The 20,164-nt window shown below is 34.2% G+C and overlaps 2 protein-coding genes across 4 annotated transcripts; one reads left to right on the top strand and one right to left on the bottom strand.

Moving 5' to 3' along the window:
* Nucleotides 1-4,321: 4,321 nt before the first annotated feature.
* Nucleotides 4,322-7,891, top strand: LOC145602330 (protein LAZY 1-like). Its single transcript, XM_081658517.1, has 5 exons — nt 4,322-4,420; nt 4,507-4,573; nt 5,079-5,851; nt 6,905-7,190; nt 7,585-7,891. Exons 1-5 carry the CDS (start codon nt 4,415-4,417, stop codon nt 7,602-7,604), a joined length of 1,152 nt encoding a protein of 383 aa, XP_081514643.1. The 5' UTR covers nt 4,322-4,414; the 3' UTR covers nt 7,605-7,891.
* A 3,026-nt stretch (nt 7,892-10,917) lies between these two features.
* LOC145601260 (sphingosine-1-phosphate lyase-like) lies at nt 10,918-19,171 on the bottom strand. Of its 3 annotated transcripts, XM_081657234.1 has the most exons (15): nt 18,845-19,171; nt 18,692-18,737; nt 15,480-15,631; nt 15,233-15,292; nt 14,254-14,478; nt 14,001-14,142; nt 13,786-13,836; nt 13,611-13,702; nt 13,061-13,187; nt 12,663-12,678; nt 12,311-12,418; nt 12,156-12,210; nt 11,924-12,070; nt 11,522-11,600; nt 10,918-11,444 (listed from the first exon to the last, which is right to left on the bottom strand). In XM_081657234.1, exons 1-15 carry the CDS (start codon nt 19,036-19,038, stop codon nt 11,322-11,324), a joined length of 1,617 nt encoding a protein of 538 aa, XP_081513360.1. In that variant the 5' UTR covers nt 19,039-19,171; the 3' UTR covers nt 10,918-11,321. The 3 variants fall into 3 exon arrangements, with proteins under 3 accessions (XP_081513360.1, XP_081513361.1, XP_081513362.1); XM_081657235.1 differs by lacking the exons at nt 18,692-18,737; nt 18,845-19,171 and adding an exon at nt 18,179-18,278; XM_081657236.1 differs by lacking the exons at nt 18,692-18,737; nt 18,845-19,171 and having other exon boundaries at nt 15,487-15,579.
* Nucleotides 19,172-20,164: the final 993 nt, after the last annotated feature.

The following is a 20,164-nucleotide window of genomic DNA, read 5'->3' as shown; positions in this document are numbered from 1 at the left end:
ACCAACACTTGCATGTTTTCTTTTTCTCAGGACAATATGTTGCTTTTCTGAAAAACCTACTTGGTTTTCTATATTTATGTTTATAGTACTTCTTTTTATAGGTTTCTCCTCTTTATCTGTCAAATTTATTTTTCTTATAGTTCCTTCTCCTATTATAGTTTTTTCTTTCACATCCATAGTTATTTGGAAAATCCCAACAAGTGAGAAATTGTCTCTTCATTTGTTGAGTTCCTGCAACTTCTCTACATTTCTTTTCAATCCACTTTCTTAAAAAGGCAATTCTATTTCCTAGGGCATCCCTAGCTAAAAAATTTTCTTTCCATTCTTGATATTTTTCACTAATTTCTTCATTAAGGGGACTTGGTAATTTATCATAGAACATTCCAAGATTTGTTTCATTTTCGCCAATTTTATAATAATATGTTTCAAATTCCATAATGTAACTCTAAACATATTTCATATTACAGATGGACAAATTACTTAACTTTCTTTGATATTCTATTCGTTTTTCATTAGGATCAGCTCTTGGACCAATGACTTCTAACTCAATGAATTGACATAACTGCCTAAACATTCTAGTAGGAGATTCACTAGTTCTTAATGTAGCTTTGACTTCTTCATCTATACCATCATACCAATCTTCTACACAACCATAAAAACTAAGTTCGATATAATTTAAGAAATTCTCAGAAGTCCAGTCAGTGTTTAGGTTGAGTACACTACTCATGCTTTTCTTCCACTGATCTAATACATTTTGTCTATCTCTTGCTCCGTCTAACTTAAGCTTATATCCAGTTTGACTTATGGGTTCAAGAGTTACTTCTTCTTGCTTAGGGATTTGGTTTGGCATAACCTTGACACTAAACCGGGTAGTTTTTCCTGGTATGTATCTTGGTCGTGTGCAACTTCCTTCTCCTTGATATCTAGGTCTTTGGATAACATTGTTTACGTTAATGTTTTCATCAATAATTTCTTCTCCCACATCATTATTATCCATTATTCTTTTACCTAGTTTATTTTCAATCTTTTGTTGGACTACTTCTATGGGTAGAAAATCCAGATCATTTAACTTCATTAATCTCATTTGTTGATATAGGTCTTCTTCTAAAGTAACATAATTATTTTCTTCTATAGAAGATATCCCTTTTTTAGAAATTAAATTCATGATTTCGTTAAGCTTATTAGAGTCTTCTTCCTTATCGAATAAGACTTGTAATTCTTCAAGTGTTTTCTCCTGAAGATGATGGCTCATTTTTAGTCTCTTGGTTCTTCTCTTGATTACTAATAGGTCTTTTAGGAAGTGATACAGTAAACTTCTTATTTTTATCTAGATTTTGAAAAGGATATTTATATTTATATGGAACAATCTTTTCTTTACTAGGTGATACTTCTTTGTTAAACTGATGTCTAACCTCGTTTGTCAAAGCAAGTTGTACTTGTTTAACTTGTTCTTTTAGCTCACTTAAATTTTTATTAATCTCTGATATTTCTGTTAATAGCTTATGCTCACTGCTCATGCAACGACAATGTACGCTACCAACTTCTACTTTAAGCTCACCAATTTGATCTACAATATAATTAAGGACTGGGCCAAGATTATTAGAATTTTCTGGAATATGATAGTAATGCTTAAAATCAGGCTTTTTACACTCAGTAGAAGGTCTAGTATTCTCCAGTTTTACTTAATTAATTACAACCTAATTTTAGCTTTTAATAGTATGGCTCTGATACCAATCGAACGCAGCTAGATACCAACAAAGTTTTAATTAGGATCCCAACTATAAAGCTACTTATACCAACAATAATATTTGTTTAATATGATACCAACCGCATTACTATGATGATACCAACACGTTGTAGGATGGTATTTTGAAATTACTCAGGATGGTATTGTCTATATAGTACCTTATCGTTGGTACTCACAGATAGGGTACTTTATTTTTTTTTTTGTCTTTTTTACTTTTCGTTAAATTACGAAAATAACCTTACTAGAGACCACCTTGGTCTCCACCTACTTGAGACCAAGAATTCCTCGTAAATTAGTAAGACAGTCATCACATTATTATGCTGCAAGTTTGTCTAAGTAATCAATTCTACAAATCCACTTGCATAGTTTTTAAAGACTATCAAGGATGTTAAAAGTTCTGAAGTTTTATCCTGGAACATAAACAAGTCTTAGGGAAAGAAATAATTAAATAATATGAATCAACTATGATCAGATGTTGCTTAAGCTGTTGATGTCACCAAAAGAGATCCTACAGGAATAATTAAAACAAATCTTAGGGATAGAAATAGTTAAAACTCATGTGATCAATACATTCAGCTGAACTTATTGATCACACGAGTTTTTTTTTTTTTTTAACAAATTGGATATAAAAAGAAGAAATTACAAGGTGATACTCTCTTTTGGTCAAAATAACAGGTCATATTTGACTTTTATGGTTACATTATATCCACTTTGACTTTTGTTTATCAATATAGTAAAAGTCATAAAAGATAGAAGAACTTTTTCATATTAACCTACTCACAATTCAACAATATTCTAGGAGATTAATGGTCTAAGGGCATGTTCTCATACGATTATTTTCGGTTCAGCTCCTAATTTCCTTCTCTTATAAAATATTCAGTTCAGTTCAGTTCAGTTCAGCTCAGCTCTAATAAGTTAAGTTTAGTTCAGTTTAGCTGAGTTCAGTCAATGAGAACAAGCCCTAAGTAAGCAAGTTTTGACCTCTACAACACTAATGCATGGTGGATCATTCAACACAACAATTTGTAAGAAGGGTAGGACATGACATAAAACAGCATGACTGCCTCCATTCTTTTTTACTCTGATAAAAATGGCTTGTCTTCAGTCTATCAACAAACAACCTTCTCTCTCCCTACGACCCTACTCTCAGTCAGTACACCTGGAATAAGGTTTGTAAAGAGTGCAAAGACCGCCAAGCACTCTACCAAGGATCCTGATTCATGAGTCTCTCGGTTATGGCAAGAAATATATATATATATAAAAATTATGGTGTACAACCAATTATTTTAAAAGAGACTAGTGATAATCATAGTTTGTTGGATCACGTTCAGTTGAATACTTGAATATATATATATATATATATATATATATATATATATATATATATATATATATATATATATATATAAATTATTGTGTACAACCAATTATTTTAAAAGAGACTAGTGATAATCATAGTTTGTTGGATCACGTTCAGTTGAGCTGATACTGGTGGTGAGTCACTCAGTTCAGTGTTCAGTTTAGGTCAATCTATTAATGATAAAATCCAATCGGTAAGATAAGGGTAGGAATGGAAAAGGTTAATCTTGTTCTTCAAGTACAGGACACACAAGAGATATTCACTTGTCTTGCAATCGAAAATTGAGGATAGGCAAACTTCTTCTGTAGTGCACTATCCTTATGGTATTACAAATTTGAAGGGCTCATGATGTTTAATATGGAGACTAATAAGTTTGCTATTTAAAAAAAGCATGTTTCTTTTCTTCAAAAAAAAAAAAAAGCATGTTTCTTCAAGATTATCGAGACAAATCAGCCACGTTGCTGAACAGGCTCAAAGTATGGTTGGACTGCTTGGACAACCGAATCACTACAAAAATAGACATGAATTTTGTTGTCACACAGAAATATGGATGTTAAAATCTAATGATGCTGAAAAGGTGAAAGCAACTTGTGAACCTAGCATGTCTCTTAATGAATGATGGTTCTCTCCTCTAATTCATGCACTAACCGCCAGTGCTTGAAAATCGTTATGTCAGAAAGTAACCAAATTCTTTTTTATTTTTCCTGTTAAATTGCTACTTTGTAACTCTCTCAAATTCACAAATTAAATTAAGAGTAAAATTCTTATGTTGGCTAATTCTTCCAAAGTAATATAAAACATATGCAATGTCAATGTTAATGTAATAAAAATAAATTTTTACAAGAAGTAATTTGCATACCTAGCACAGGTCTGACATGTGTGACCGGTAGCCACCGCCCACCGGCATATCAAACGTGATCATGTTTTTGCATGCATCTCAGCTCATACGTGGGTAAATTACTTTCCGCATGCAGGAAAAGTTTAGTAATCAACCTTGGCAATGAGTTTCATGTTCTCTAGCTCATAGGAAAACATTATGAGGGACCCAAAGCCCACTCTCCCAGTGGCAAAATGATTCACCAATGACAAATGAGATCCGACCAGGAAGTTGTAAACTTCTCCGTGTCCTTCTTCTTGTCTTCTTCTTCAAAGGTCAGAGCTAGAATCATGGATATTTTTTACCATATTAATTGTCTATTATGTAAAGCATCTTGCTCAGACAACTGTGACCTTTTAAGAAAGCATACTCCTTTCTGAATCTCTCTGCAGCGAAAAACTGATCAGACATCAGCTTGAAGAACAAAAAGATGAAGGTAATCTTAATCTCAATTATATTTGTAATGATATACTATATTTTCTGAGTGCTCAGTTTCTGTAATTCCTTCTATGTCTGGTGCAGTTACTAACTTGGATGCATCGCAAGTTTCGGCAAGGTAATGGCGAAACACTGAAGGAATTTCCCCTAGGTAAATATTCTTCTTCTGCTACACAATAATTTGATCTTCTGCCATTCATCATTGTGCTTCCAGCGTTTGATCTTGTGCATTAATTCCTATCAACATAATCTTGAGGTGCTGTGTCAAAAATAACAGTATAACAGTCATCTTCTAGACAGATCAGAAACATGAGAAACTCTGGTTTATAACTAATACTCCGTATACAAATATATATGCAAATATTTTATATCACACATTCACAGTCCAAACAACCCAAAAACCCCTTATGTCACAACCCCAAAATCAATAAGTCCAAGTCGATAATATAGTAAAATACCACTCGGTTTGAACAAGCCTATAGCTTTCTGACACTTTCATAATTTATCGAGATCATAGTTATTTACTCCATTCAAATGAAATTTATACACATGGAAATATAGTTATGATTAAGCATCAAGGTCTCAAATCTATAAACATGGAAATATTTTTATGATTAAGCATCAAGGTAGAACAAGTAATTTTGAGCATCTTTCAGGGCAGCAATTCCTGGATGACCCTCACTTCTATCAGAAGCAAAACCAAGGGAAACAACGAAGAGCATCATTTACAAGTGTGGAGACAAGAAATTTTGCTGAATACGAAAGAAAAGCATCGTCAGCTGATGAGTATCCTGAGTACTTCGAAGGATTTCTAGCTATCGGCACTTTTGGGGTAGCAGATGCAGTCATCCCAGAGCCAGAGACACCAACATTTGAGGTGTCATTTGATAAGCTTGCAGAAGGAGAGGCTGAAGTGACAGAAAATGAATTGAGGCTCATCAATGATGAGTTAGAGAGGGTGCTTGCTTCTGAAGCAAAAGATGATGGTTGGACAGATTCTTCAGGGAGAAACAGTCATGTAAGCAATGGAAGAATCAGTCATGCAAGCACCATCACTCTGAGTGGGAAGCCACTGGAAATTCCAGAAAGCACAGGAGGCACAGGAAGTAATTTGATGTACTGTCCACTACAAGAATATCTGTTAGGCTCAGCTGTAGAAGTGCCAGAGAAGGCAACAGTGCCGAAAAAGGAGAATAGGACATCATTGGGAGAACTATTTGAGAGGCACAAGGCAGAAGAAACCTCAGAAGTCAAGTCCAAACGCGGGGAGAAAAGGGAAGAAAAAGAAGGAGATAAGACGGCTTCTATGAATCTCATGAAAAAGATACTGACGAAGAAGAAAAATGCACTGCATGCTGCTTCTAGGAACTCTTCTGCCTCAACTAGGGGACCTGCTGAATCTGGTTCAGCAGAGACAAAGCTGTGCAAGGTACTTAGCTTATTTAATGCATTCAACTAGTTGAGTTTCAATTTGGCCAAACAGAAAATGCATAAAGTTGATATAAAATATCGTCAACAAAAGATTAGAGTACCATACTACCACCTAAAGTATATTGGATTCCCATTTTCACAAAAGTATTTTATATTAATAACATAGTTTCTAACAAAATGTAGTCTTGTTTTGACACTATTAGAATCAAACTACAAATCTTTTCCGCATCTTGGTCTTAGGAAATTGTCCATAGTTTTTTGTAATTTCACAGCTATTATCTAGTAGCATTTGTTTCCCTTTAGAATCAACCACGTAACTAGAATCTACTCTGAATATACCACCTTGAGAAATTGACATACTAGGCTCTAGCGAGAAAATCATAATGATCATCAAAATTATGAAAAGAAAATGGCAGCAGTGTGGATAATTTAATAACAGATTAATGCATTATGTTTCTCTCCTTGAAAGAGAAACAACATTCTTCATACTCCCTTTTTCCTTAAAGTTTGCCCATTTAGTCATCTGTGTGACGGTGTCAATCAGTATGTTATGCATTACAGATTACAATACGGACAAACATGAGAAGATAATAGGAGAAATAAAGACACAAAAAAGGTAGATGGAAACAGACCAAGCTCCATAAGATAACCAAAGCCGTGTATGGCAACTCCTTCAACTGACCAATTATATAGTTACTCCTTTTTATAAGAAGAATCATGACTTTAAAACTCAGAAGATGTGAATAAGCAATTGCAAACTCACTTTAAATTGGTAAGAGATAAAATTGAAGCAGATAATAGAAATAATTGGTTCCTAGGAACAAAGGACATGAAATTTTGAGCTCCTTTGCTTTGTTAAAGTTCTTTCCTTTCTAATTCTCATACAGTTGACATACACCAGTCAATTAACCAATCAAACCTCAATTGTCATTCAGGAAAAGTGAGATATTGCACAATAATAAAAACCTGAACTTCTAAGAAAGTATATGATTACCATGTTGAAAATCTAGACAAAAGTATCTTCCTTCTCTACCTAATAATTTCAATGCAGATCTTACAGAAATTTCACAAGAAAGTGCATCCTGAATGCTTAATATCCACAGAAAAGTCAAACAAAATGCATAAGAACGGGATCAAGGACATGATGCCCAGCAATGCAGGCTACTTCAAGGATGAGCACACATTTCCAGATGAGAGCAACACAGCTTTCTCCCAGAAAGCAGGTCAAAATGGTTATATGCTAAGCAGGAAGAGCATCTCTAACCCAACTCAATACACAGAGGATGGTAGTGATTCAAATGGGAGCAGGGAGTGCTGGATCAAAACTGATGCAGATTGTAAGTATCCCTTCATGACATATCACATTCTCTTCATAGTTCCTTGGTGTTAGTTTTTTTCTTTGCGACTACTGCTCAAATACTAGAGCCAACCTATGTAGCCTTGATGCTTTAGTCTACCTCAAGTACCAAGTCAGAACAAAGTACTTGACACTCAAACATGGGTTTGAGTTCATATCACTTCATATTGTACCAATTGAATGCAAAATGTTAAGAAAATTACCAAGTCTAATACAGGTTCATGAATCAAAGTCCAACAGTAATAGGCAATTAGGCATAGCCAAATCTAAGTAATGTGCATTGAAATTAAGAATTTCCACCCCTAATGCATGGTTTATAACTGTTAATGTTGGATCTTGCATCATTCTAACACAATGAGATGTGTGTATTACAGACCTTGTTTTGGAGCTCTAAAAGGAGAAGCACAGATGCAGCTACGCCAGTTCCATCACGAAGAACTACAACACATCTTATGCTATGTTAATGAGATGAATATCCTTAGTATATTTGACGAGTATGTTGAGTGATTGAGTTTGAAGCTAGAAAAAACAATAATAGAAAATCTGGTATGACATTCTGAATCATCTATCATCAGTCTATAAAATATTGCGGTTTGTATTACTTCCTAGCAATTTGTGTTTTATATTATGGTTGTAATTATAGCAAACTATCCTCATTTACAGCAATAAAATTGTCATTCTGTACATAAAAAGTCTTTTAAACTATAGGAGGGAGGGCTTTTAGACTCAATAAAGGATGATAGACAAATTTTGGATAGTGGATTCTTATATAGTCAAATACCGGAGAGTGAGGGATAGCTCAAGTGGTTAGAGCTTTCCTCCCGATTCCAGGAGATCCTCATCACCCCCGCCCTCGTGGCTCTCTAAGCACCAAAAAAAAAAAAAAAAAAATTAGTCAAATACCGGATATGTAGGGAGGGCTTTTGATCTTCTCTCCCAGATTTGTTTCAACCTTCCTCTTAAGTCTGGTAGTCAAACAATCACTTAAAAGCAGGGAGGGAGTAAGATGAATGATACACTAGTTCCTATTCCCTTTCTCTTTTCCTCAATCATCTACCCTAACTCGAAGAAAACAAAAACTTATAAGCCACTTCAAATTCTCACAATTTCCATGAATCAATACTTATTTCGATTGCTCATTATCTTTAATAGATAAAACACCATACCACCAATACATGACAGCAATAAACTTCCTATAAAGGCTATAATTCACCATGTTTCAACTCGCTCCATAGTCCATATACTCCGGAGAACACTAGTGAAGTCATCATTTTAGAAATCAGTAGGGCATTTTGTCAAAAACTACCTAATAAAACCCATATTTTGCGAGAAACTACCTAATAAAAAAAATGTTGTGATAAACTACCTAATAAAGGTAAAATGATGTAAAAAACTACCTAATAAAAGGTAAAATGTTGTAAAATACTACACATACCGAATTTTCACCGTTGGTTGACCTCAAAACACTCCCAAAACCACCGCTTTCATTCCCAAAACTAACATAACTTGCTTGAAATCGTCTCCACCACATCTAAAGCACCTTTCAACCCCAAAACCACCACCTCTAACTCTAAAAACCACCATTCCGAAGCACTAATCTACCCTCACTAACTCGGAATATCCTCCAACTACCCCGAAAATAACTTTACCACCTTGAAAGCCAACCCTAACGGTAGTTTTGGGGTGTTCTAAGGTGGATCAACATCCTAAAATTAAGTCAATGGTGGAATTTCGGTCAAAGGTAGTATATAACAACATTTTATCTTTTATTAGGTAGTTTCTTACAACATTTTTTTTATTAGGTAGTTTCTCACAAAATTTAGGCTTTATTAGGTAGTTTCTCACAAAATGTTCTTATAACTAAGTACTATTGCTCAAAATCATCTAATATTAGCCTCAAAATCCTATAAAAACTGAAAATAAAACACTTTTTGGGGGAAATTAATGAAAAATTCCATAAACTTAATCGCTCTCAATCTAATTAAAAATGGTGACAATAAAATTCTTGCAAAAAAATTTAATTCAACAATGCAATAAGATTGATTGATGTTCCGGATAATGTTTGCAAGCTCAAGCAATCCAGATTAACCAGCACAAATTAATTCATAGCAATAAATTACACAAATCATAAAATTAAATTTCTAGGGCAAAATAAGCAACGCAAATCAATGAAGTGTTGCTATTAGTATCTTACCATTAATCAATCTCTTCTGAAATTTGGAAAACTTCAATGCTTCGATGAAGTTACAGTAATCTCCGTCTTTTACTCTCTCCTTATTTGATCAGGAAAGTTGCAGTTCTCTGAATTGAAAATTTGCGCCATTTAATTGAGGAAGGAAGAATTTGAGAATCCTCCGAAGATGTGTTCATAATAGAAAATTATATTTCTGGCGGGAAGAATCATTAACGCTTTGAGGCGTGAGCATTTCAAAGTTTTAGATTGAAGAAGTTTTTCTTTGCAAAATGTAGTAAAATCAGAACTTGAGTTTGCTCCTTAAATAGTCTTGTAGGGATCACAAAGCGTATATCATACATTCGGGTAATTCATTAAGGGGGTGTTTGGTTCAAGCATATTAGATTATTAGGTATAAGGTATAGGTTTGGAATGACCAAAACCCATACTTTGTGTTTGTTTCTTGAAATTTCATTTTTCAAACCCATACCTCAAACCCCCAAGGTATGGGTTTTTGAAACCCAAGGGGGGAGGTGGGTATGGCTCATACCCATTAGGGCTGCCAATCCCTGACCCGACCCGATAACCCGAACAAACCTGACCCGAAGTTACTGAGAGAAACCCGACCCGATTTGAACCCTAATGACCCGAATTCGACCCGATTTGACCAAAATTTCATATTTCGTAATAATATTAAGTTTTACACTATTTTTAATTGTTTCTAAGCATAACCCGAAATCGACCGAAAATCTGACCTGAACCCGACCCACCGACCCGAATTGCCACCCCTAATACCCATACCTTTAGGTTTAAAATTAAAAAGAAAACTATCATTCATAGATAAAAACCAAATACATGAAATCAAGTATCAAGTTCCAACCCCATACCACCCAGGTTTCATTCCTCATTCCAAATCCATACCATTGTTTGAACCAAACGCCCCCTAATGTATACCAAATCGCAAGTTGAATGAATAAAGAACACAACTTTTATTTTTATTAGGCTCAATTTTTGAAATTTTAAATAATTTTCAAATGTCCAGATTAGGTAAGCACGAGCATTTCCAAAAGCATGGTATAACTTTGAAATATAATGCACTTATTTCCACCTAGTTATTTCCCTATCTTAAAAGTAGAAAATTACTCTTATGAATATTGTAATGTCAATTATACCCTTTAAATTATGTATTTACATATATACCCTCATTAATATGTATAATTTTTTTTTAGTGAATAGTGTTTGGACAATTATACCCTCTAAAATATTTAATTATGTACTTATTTGCTCTCATGCATTAATGTTAGTTGTATTGGACATTTATACCCATAAACATAGTTGTTTACATATTTTAATTCTGCCAACAACTAAATCTGTGATTTTAAAACAAGCCGAAAGAGCTTCTAGATACGACTAGCTATGCGCGCGCATCGCGCGCATTAGCTGCCCTAGTCTCTAAAAAAACACCAATTAAATAGTATAACTTTGAAATATAATGCACTTATTTCCACCTAGTTATTTCTCTAAAAATCACCAATTAAATGGATTTACAAATTGTATATTCAATTTGAAATAAGTGTTATTCATTCAAATCACAATACCTTCTACAATAGCATCATACAACAATTATTTCAGCTTTGTATGAAACATAGAACATTCTGCAAGGGGATTATACTTAACTATACAAAGTTAAAGATGTTTAGTATGATAATCATTCCATCCTCTCCTCTCCATGGAAGTCTTGAAGCCTTGTCCTTCACAAAGTGCTTGAGTTCAAATCTATACGGCGATGGTGCACAAAGTTTTTGGAAACTTCTTTGAATCCCAAAAACATCCAATCCACCTTTTCATACTATACAAGGCGAAATAACTAAGAAGCAATGGCAAACTTAAAATCTCAATATCAAATAACGGCAACAGAAGACTATAACAAAGGGCATATCAACAAGAGCTGTCCATGAAATTAACCAGCAATTCCTGTACCATTCCTCTGTCTGGCATTCTTCCCGCAGCACCATATATTGGAGCAAGTCCTCCACTGATTGGACCTGGGTTTTCTTTAACCTGAAAGGTCAACAGTCGTTATGTTAAATACAGTCACTAAGTTCTGAGGTTGTCAGATATAGTTGGTAAGAACTTACAGTTCGCACAGAGTCCTGCAGATCCTTTAAGAAATCATCAGACACTGATACATGCTGAAGGGTCAAACAGATATGCAGGCTGGTACATGTGAATGATTTGAGAAGATTAGGTTAGTTTATTAAATTGTAATCACATTTCTGTATAATTAAGCTATAGTGAACCTATATTGAGCCTCCTGATGCTACTGGAAGTAATCAAACAATAGGGGGTGTTTCAGTTTAGACGTTTTGTAATAGGAGTCAAATCACCCTCTGACATTTTTGCTGATATATTGGGTATCTCGAGGGGGATATTGGGATTTTCCTGACTTAACAGGTGATAATTTTGGAATAAAAATAACCAAGGTTGAATCAGATTATCCAATTCTGGAGAGTGGACAAGATAACTCTTGAAAGACCTACCTATTGGGTCTCTGCAGGGCATTTAAATGCCAACCTTTGGATGACATTAGGTCGTTAACTTCAAATATATCAACGACATTGGATGCAAATGCCACTATAGTCATGTCAGGCCTTCCAACAACATATAACTCCGGAATACTCTTTATTCTGATGAAAGAAATTGCTAGTCAGTTAATGGTACTGATATATAGCATAAAACTAAAACGGAGAAGTTTACTAAAAGAGCACAAACCCTTCCTGAATCTTCTTTGATACATCCATAATCTGTCTTGTATTCTCCAAGTACCCTGTAATTTACAAGGAAAATGTTATATATGTATTGCAATGTATATCAGATTTCGGAAGATTTTGTGAGCTCAAAATAAAAAAGTAGTCTTGTTTACTTACCTTCCTCTCCCAAAGACATCATTGCTGCCCATGCACCAGCAATCAGACCCCCAGGTCTGCTCCCCGCAATCGTTGGAGATACATAAAGACCACCAGACCACTCGGTTACTGCCATATCAACAAGCATGTGATCAGAAGTTCTTGATGATAGGCCCAACAGTTTGCACCTTAACCAAAATATAATGACACTACAGCTAATAACAGTACAGGTTCATTCAAAGTTCAATCTTCAAATTCCAAAGAGCCATAAAATATGACTGGAAACTGACATAAGCTGTGTGAACTCTAATGTATTTTTCCAAACGTTTAACACAGATTTAGAACATTGACATTATTTAAAATATAGACTTACCAGCAACAAATTGATGCTGTTGGAGGTGCGCCACAGGGTATGAAGGCATAAAATCACACATTGTAGTTAGTATTCCTCCATTAAAAAAGCACAAGAGAAAGCAAACATTTTCTGTGTTGCACAGTTAGACATTTACCACCTTTGCAGTCTGTCAACACTCCAGACAGAATAAGAACAATTTCTTTTTTTAAATGAACCCTTCAGCTAAAATAAACTTTTTTAATATATTATTGTATAGGAAATGACACTTAGAAATGGAAAGTTACTCAGATAAGAGAATAAATTCCACAATATCACGGACAAAACATAATAGGTTCATTCAAATAAAAATAGATACCTAAAATAACAAGAACAAAAAGGGATTCAGGATGACAACAGAAGCAGACAATCAATATTACCTTCCTGATTTCATGGTTTCGGTAGAGAACTGTACTGGTTCCTTTGGGAGCCAAGCCATATTTGTGTACATCAATTGATATTGAGGTAACTCCTTGGACAGAGAAATCAAAAGGTGGAATTGGATAACTGAAACAGCATTAGACATTTGTAAATTTGTGAGCTCCCAAACATAACCATCAACAAACAAGTGATGCCTAACTGTTGCCAACAAGTTCCAGTAACTGCTTAAAGATAATCTAAAAGACAGAGATAACTAATTAACACCGTCAAATCAAATTGGACCATATTAAATTCTATGCCAGCCTTTCCACTAGTGACATTTATAGCAATTATCAGTTAGTACACCTCATAAGCTCAAAACTAAAGGGCACAGTTGGACAGAGATCCAACCAGGTTTAGATTACGAAGAGAAGTGTCAAATGCCAGAACCTCTAGCATAAATAGCCAAGTAGTTCAACAAATGATAGTAAAAAGAAAATTTCAAATTAAAATAGACACTATAGAGGATAAGAAAGTAACAATAAGCATAACTTAAACTACAATCCATACCCAAGTTTACGTGCAAAAGGCAGAACAAATCCACCAAGACAAAGATCAACATGGAAACAGACCCCAAAGCTCATCGCTAATTTGCCAAGCTCCTGCCAAAAGAAAATCTAAGATCAAGTATATGCCTACCTAAAGGCTTGAATTTTGAGGGTTTAAAAACAGCCTATATACTTACTTCGATGGGATCAATAATGCCATGTGGGAACCCAGGTGCAGATCCAACAATCTAGAAGGCAATGAAGTGAACTTGAAAGTTAGCACACAAACAAAGTTTTCAAAATTTCAGATGCAACTAAACAACAGCAAGGCAATCAACAGAGTTACAAATCTTCAGCAGAACTAGAATATTATAGTTGCTAAAAGAAACAATTTATACAAATTGACCCTTACCAAGATGGTATTTTTATTTATGTAACGTCGAATTGCTTTCACATCCGCCTGATATTCATTGTTCACAGGAACACGCCAAAGTTTAATGTTGAAATACTGGGCAGCTTTATCATATGCTGAGTGTGCTGATACAGGGATAATCCTACACTTAGCAGAAAAGTAGGGAACTTCTGTCAATTACTATTATTTATTATGAATGGCCAGGCAAATTCTGTTCAAATTAGAATTTAGATGAAATGTCAAAAACACATACATTTCTGGTTTTTTTATTCCCTTCTTAGTTCTCATATAGTCACGTGAAGTTTTGACAGCCAGTAGTATACTCTCAGTGCCTCCTGAAGTCATATTTCCACATATTTGACCTCCAGAAGCCTTATCTTTACTGCCAAGCATTGCAGCTGTCATCGCAACTACTTCTGCCTCATAATGCACAACACTTTGAAAAACATCCAAATGCAATGGGTTGGTATGTGAAAACCTGGTAGAGAATGGCAGCATTAGCACCAAAAGAACGCTTAATAGAACCCTAGACTGAAAATCTTTTGCAGCTTATGACAGAGGTAGGCAATTGGATCACATTATGACTGACGTAAAGCTATCAGAAATTCAGAAGCATATCTCAATTCTAAAAGAAACTTCTAATTTGACACAGGGAAGCCTTTTTCCTATTACACAAGTAGCATTATTAGGATCAAAAAATAGAGTCTAATCACATAGATTCAATGTAAACAACTCTCAAGATTTTAGCTTACTAGATTTGATGTAATTTAACAGACGTTAAACATTTGGACACCATTTACTATATAGGGCCAGAATCCTTAAAAATGGCTTATGGAATATCTTCTTTAGGGAATACTTAATTTGCAAATCTCAAATGTCTGCTTCAAAGTCATAATTTTCCCACAACAGAAAAAAATAAAACATTGTTGAAACAAAACACATAAAAAAAGTTCATCAGAAAGATTAACCCAATGTCTCTTTCTGGCCGGCAATTAATCTCAAAGATGAAAAAAATTGGAGAAGACCAACAAATGAAACCATAAAATCTGTAGAGGAAAACAAATCAACAAGGACAACACTCAAATATGAAGATGAAACAAAGTAACATTTGGAAGTGCAGCCCAATTTTTCCAAGAGCATACAAAATTGACTAGAAAGCCTCTTAGAAGTGCAATACATGGGTGTTTCCATGAGTAATGTGATAAATTAAATAGATTCAGCTCACTACTTACATTGAGCATGCCTCATTTATCAAGGAAAAATGATTATCAGCCTCTGTTCCTCCAATGTATCTGCAACAAATATCATTAGAAGTTCATTAGGTTGTAAGATTAATACCATTACAGTCTAAATTAGACAAGTATAAAATAATAAAGCCGTCCCAAATCCATGATATCAAAACAATTAGTTATTAAAATTTTATCTCCTCTTTCTATACTAAAATCATATGTGCATCACGAATAAAAGATACAAACATACACTGTACCCGAACATTTGCCTTGCCAAGCAGCATCCTTTCGCTTTTCCTCTTTCATCATTTCAATCACTCTACTTCCAAAGCCAGTAGCTGGTAATTCAGTTCTCCAATTATCTCTTTTAGATTTATTACCTGCTTGCATCTTATCTACAACCTGAGAGCAAGAAAAAGGAACAATTAAACTCCCTGAAAAATGTGATCACCAGTTTATTTAGCATGCTTTCAAGGGCACCCAACAGACACAAACTAATAATCATCAAAGAGCATATAAAAGAAAAGGCACAGCATATAAATTGACCACAAAGATTTGTTACAAATTACAGAATCTCAGTGTGATAAAATCTGATATTACAAAGAGTACTGGCAGGAAATCTAAGGTTATAATGTCCTGATGTAGATTCGCTGAGCTCAAAGCTTCAATCTTCCATTTCTACCATAGAGAATAAATTTTTAGAGTGGTAAACACCTTAATTATAAAAATTAGTCAGCGATAAGAGCTACAGAACACTTTTCAGCTGGAAGAACAGAATGACACAGATTTCAAGCAGGAAAATAGCATCACGGATATGGATTGAATCTATCTACGATTTACATTATATGATCATACCCCTAACCCCAACCGCCTGATTGAAGAAGCCATGATTAGCTAGAGGGTTGTGTTAAATATTGTATCCATTGAGCATCTAGTAGAAAGCTTGCCGGGACTAATTAGACAAATCAAAGCACCCAGTTCAAACCTCAAAATATCTAGATATGATATGACACTAGTGTGACAGTTCTCAAATTTACATCTTGTAAATGCTGCAATAACCCTGAATCAATTCAGCGAGAATCAGTGATTATACCAAATTACCAAGTATACACGCTGCAAAAGCATTCTTTGACATTGCTTTCTCTCTGAAAACAATTATTAAATTAATAGAAATATTATATCTTACAGTGCAAATGATAAAAATTTTATAAACATTTTAGCGATATACTTTGAAAAATGATCAACGGTTAAAATTTGATCATGAAAAAATCAATAATAACCGATTAACCATTATCTTTAAGAAAGTTAGATTAAGCTAATACTCTTTTGGTCCACATTTAACCGTCATAAACTGGATTAAGTTGTCAATAGTGGCAGAGATAATATGGATGAGTAGAGAAGAAAATCTGCAGAGAAGTAAGAGGATGAAGAAGAAGATGGGGAAAAGTTGAGGATGATTGTATTAATCGTAAAATTAGTGCAACAACTTCCACTCTGAGAGGCTGGGTTTCTCCAACACTAACAGAATTGCAATCACACTTTTAGGATGATTCTATTTACATTCCTCTTGAACCAAATCCAGACATCAGCCATAGGCTTTCCAGACTAAAAAGGTTGCTAAAAGGTGAAATTATTACCCTTCTTAAAGTGTTTGCATACAGGAACCTTATAGGAGGTTTTGGTGAAGGTGTCACAAACCATTTCAAGTTGCTTTTAGGCTCTGGTGAAGAACTTATTACTTTCACCAGAAACAATCTTACTACTTTACTAGCCTGATCTTTAATTGTGAAACTTAGCACAAACTTTAATTTATACCAGGAAATTAAACCGACCTAGGTCTGGAATATTATAGACAAGGACATTTTTTTTCAATTGAGAATAGCAAAGCCTTGATTTGGCCCAAAACTAGTGTCCTCTAAGAGCAATAGATGTGATTCCCACAAAACTTGACCATTAAATGCAAGATAAAACTAATTAGGATGCATTATATTCACCTATTTTTTACTAAACTGAAATCATATCTTAACTTCTGAACTTATTAGAACTTATTTAAGTTGAAAATTGAACTTAAGAAACCCTTATTAACTCTATATGAATTTAGTTTTCTTAAAATTATCTTACATGAAAATATGAAATTATATGAATTCATAAACCTTTATGAGAACTAATTTGCAATTTATTTTCCTGAATTAGAGGCAATTAGGCGAACATAACAGGGCTTTTAGTAAGACTATTATGTGAAGAAAATTGACCTATACAACCTTTATCACCAAATATAGCATACATTGACTTCAAAGTTTATTATGTTCTCAAACACTATTCAAGTGCTATTGACAATTAATTACTCAATAAGCTTATATAATTTTAATAAGAATTTTTCTTACATGAATAGATTGTGTACTTCTCACCTTATTTTTATACTTATTTTAGGAAAATAACTTGAAATAAGTTAAGTTTGTGGCAAGTCTAGATAAGTTAAAGGCTAATAAAACTTCAATGCTAATATGGGACACTCAATTTCAATTCACAACTACAATAAAGTTCAAATAGTAATACAACTTTACTAGAAGTAATGCAGATTAGATGGGTTGGTTGTTTAGCAGATGATAAGGTTGGCTTTTTGCTCGTAACGACTAATTTCACCTATTAGCAACTAATCTAGTCTTAAATGAAAAAAATTAGTAGGAGCGGCTTTCATAGCCGATGGCTTTTCTCATATATTAAAGCACTGTATTGCGCAAAATCTAGCCACTTACTACAGTCGTGTTTCCTCAACTGATACATTGAACTTTACATTTTATTGCCAAACTTTTGCATAACTAGACTCATTTTGGCTGAACTTATTTTAAACAGTAGAACTAAACTTATTTTTGTTGAAAAGAAAGCTTATTTTGCTGAAAAATATTTATATAAGCTGAGGATAACATAGCATAAACACTTAATACAAACCGTTAATGCAACCACTTGCCGGAGAAATTGGCCAATAAACCAACCATCGGGTCCATACTCCATCGGCCAAGAGTCAATTGCCAAACAATACCTATATACTTCATTTTTTTTTTTTTTCTTTCACTTCACAAGGTCCAATCACTCCAATGTGGATGGAGACTTGAGAAGACAACTACCACTCCATAACAATACAACTCATGTCATAGTAGTAACAAAATCAGTGGTACCAATACTAGCAATAATGCAATAAATTCCTTTGACATAAATGCAAACTAAAATTCAGTCAAATTTAAGTTCCTAATTTCCATTTGTCATATACATCATATAGACACATAAATACATAATAATATTCCACTGACAATATTCATTCTAATGGGGCCTGGTACATCTATATTCTTACTTCCCAACATCATAGTACTAGCAAAATCAATGGTAAATTAACAGCATTCAATGTAATCTCACATTCTTTTCATCATAATTTATCAAAAAATACACAAATAAAAACCTGGGTACCTTCTGTTTTTCAGCATCCACGTAGCTCTTAACACCAGGAATCAACCTACGAAATTCAGATTACAAAACCTCATTTTCATAATTAATTAATAACAAAAATCATAAATAAATGAATAAATAAATAATACCCAGATTGCAAAATTGAAAAATTACTTGATCAAATACATAAAGGAAGCAATAAGACTAGATTTGAGCCCATTTTCTTGAATAGCAGAAAGAATAGATTGAAGAAATCCAGCAATTAGGAGAGATAAAATTGGAGCAATAACTAAAGTAAGAGGCTCGAATTGAGACAAGAAAGTGTTGGCAGATGCTCTGAAATGGGTTAAGAGAGAGAAAATCGCCATTTGAGATTAGCAAAACTTCTCAGAATTGATGAAGACGATGACTAACTTTCTCTTTGTCTTCTTCCCTTAAATAATTACTTGTATTAATTTTATTTTTCTATTATAATTTATAAGTATCATCATCGAATATGGATTGATTGACAATTACGTAATTGGATTTAATTTCATATTTTGTTGTTTGTCGTTGATCTAATTGATAGCGTAGACGTAAGTGTTACTGTGTTTGTGTGTTAATCGTGATGGGCCTGATGGCCGTCAAATTGCGTGGTGACCCAGTTAACTGCGGATTGATAATTGTACTAGTACTGTAACACATATGAAAAATGGATTAATTTAAACACACACCAAAAAAAAAAAAAAAGGATTAATTTGAGGCCCACTTAACAAGAAATCAAACCTAATACTATTGATCCATTGGAAAGAGTCTAGTTATCGTTTTAGCTTTTATTTTATTTTTTTGAAGGGGAGATTAAAATTCATTAATAATAAGCCATACGGCACTTACATAAGAAATCGTAATCGAACAATGCAGAGACAAAAGAACCAATTACAAGTTCGAAATAAAGGAAACTACAATTGGACACGCAAAATGACTTTCTTAAATACCCTTGGCTCATATAACGCTGTCCTATGCAGCCTCTTGCAAGGGGGTCTGGCAATATGTTGTAGTTTCTGACGTGAACCTTCATTGACTTAGAATCCCGTACTCCTCGACCAGAAATCAAACTTGGTACCATACACTTCGCCATTGACAATACAATCTCTGATTCAAACACGGAACCCAGCTTGGAAGCATAACCCTTCAGCACAAACCAACAGAAGATCAAACCAAAGCCCCAAAGCTAAAAAACCCGGTTCAAATCATGCACTAGCAGATCGGCACACCGATCTGCACACCCCATAGCACACAAACGCACCACACAAAAATAAAAAATAACAAACCCTAAAGAACAACACACACAACAACTAAAATAAGAAACAGACAAAAATTTAAAAACGAGAACTACAAACGAAACCCTAGCAAAAGAACCCGCAGCCAATCCTAGAACCACCATCCAAGCACCGAGGTTCACCAACCCAACCCACAAACCACCATACAAGAAAGCCCGACCCGCAGGAATCCGCC

The sequence above is a fragment of the Chenopodium album genome, chromosome 21 (genome assembly GCF_948465745.1).
Source record: "Chenopodium album chromosome 21, dcCheAlbu1.1, whole genome shotgun sequence".
In the NCBI taxonomy this organism is placed as follows: domain Eukaryota; kingdom Viridiplantae; phylum Streptophyta; class Magnoliopsida; order Caryophyllales; family Amaranthaceae; genus Chenopodium; species Chenopodium album.
Note: the sequence above shows the minus strand (reverse complement) of the source record. Positions and strands in the feature narration are given on the sequence as shown.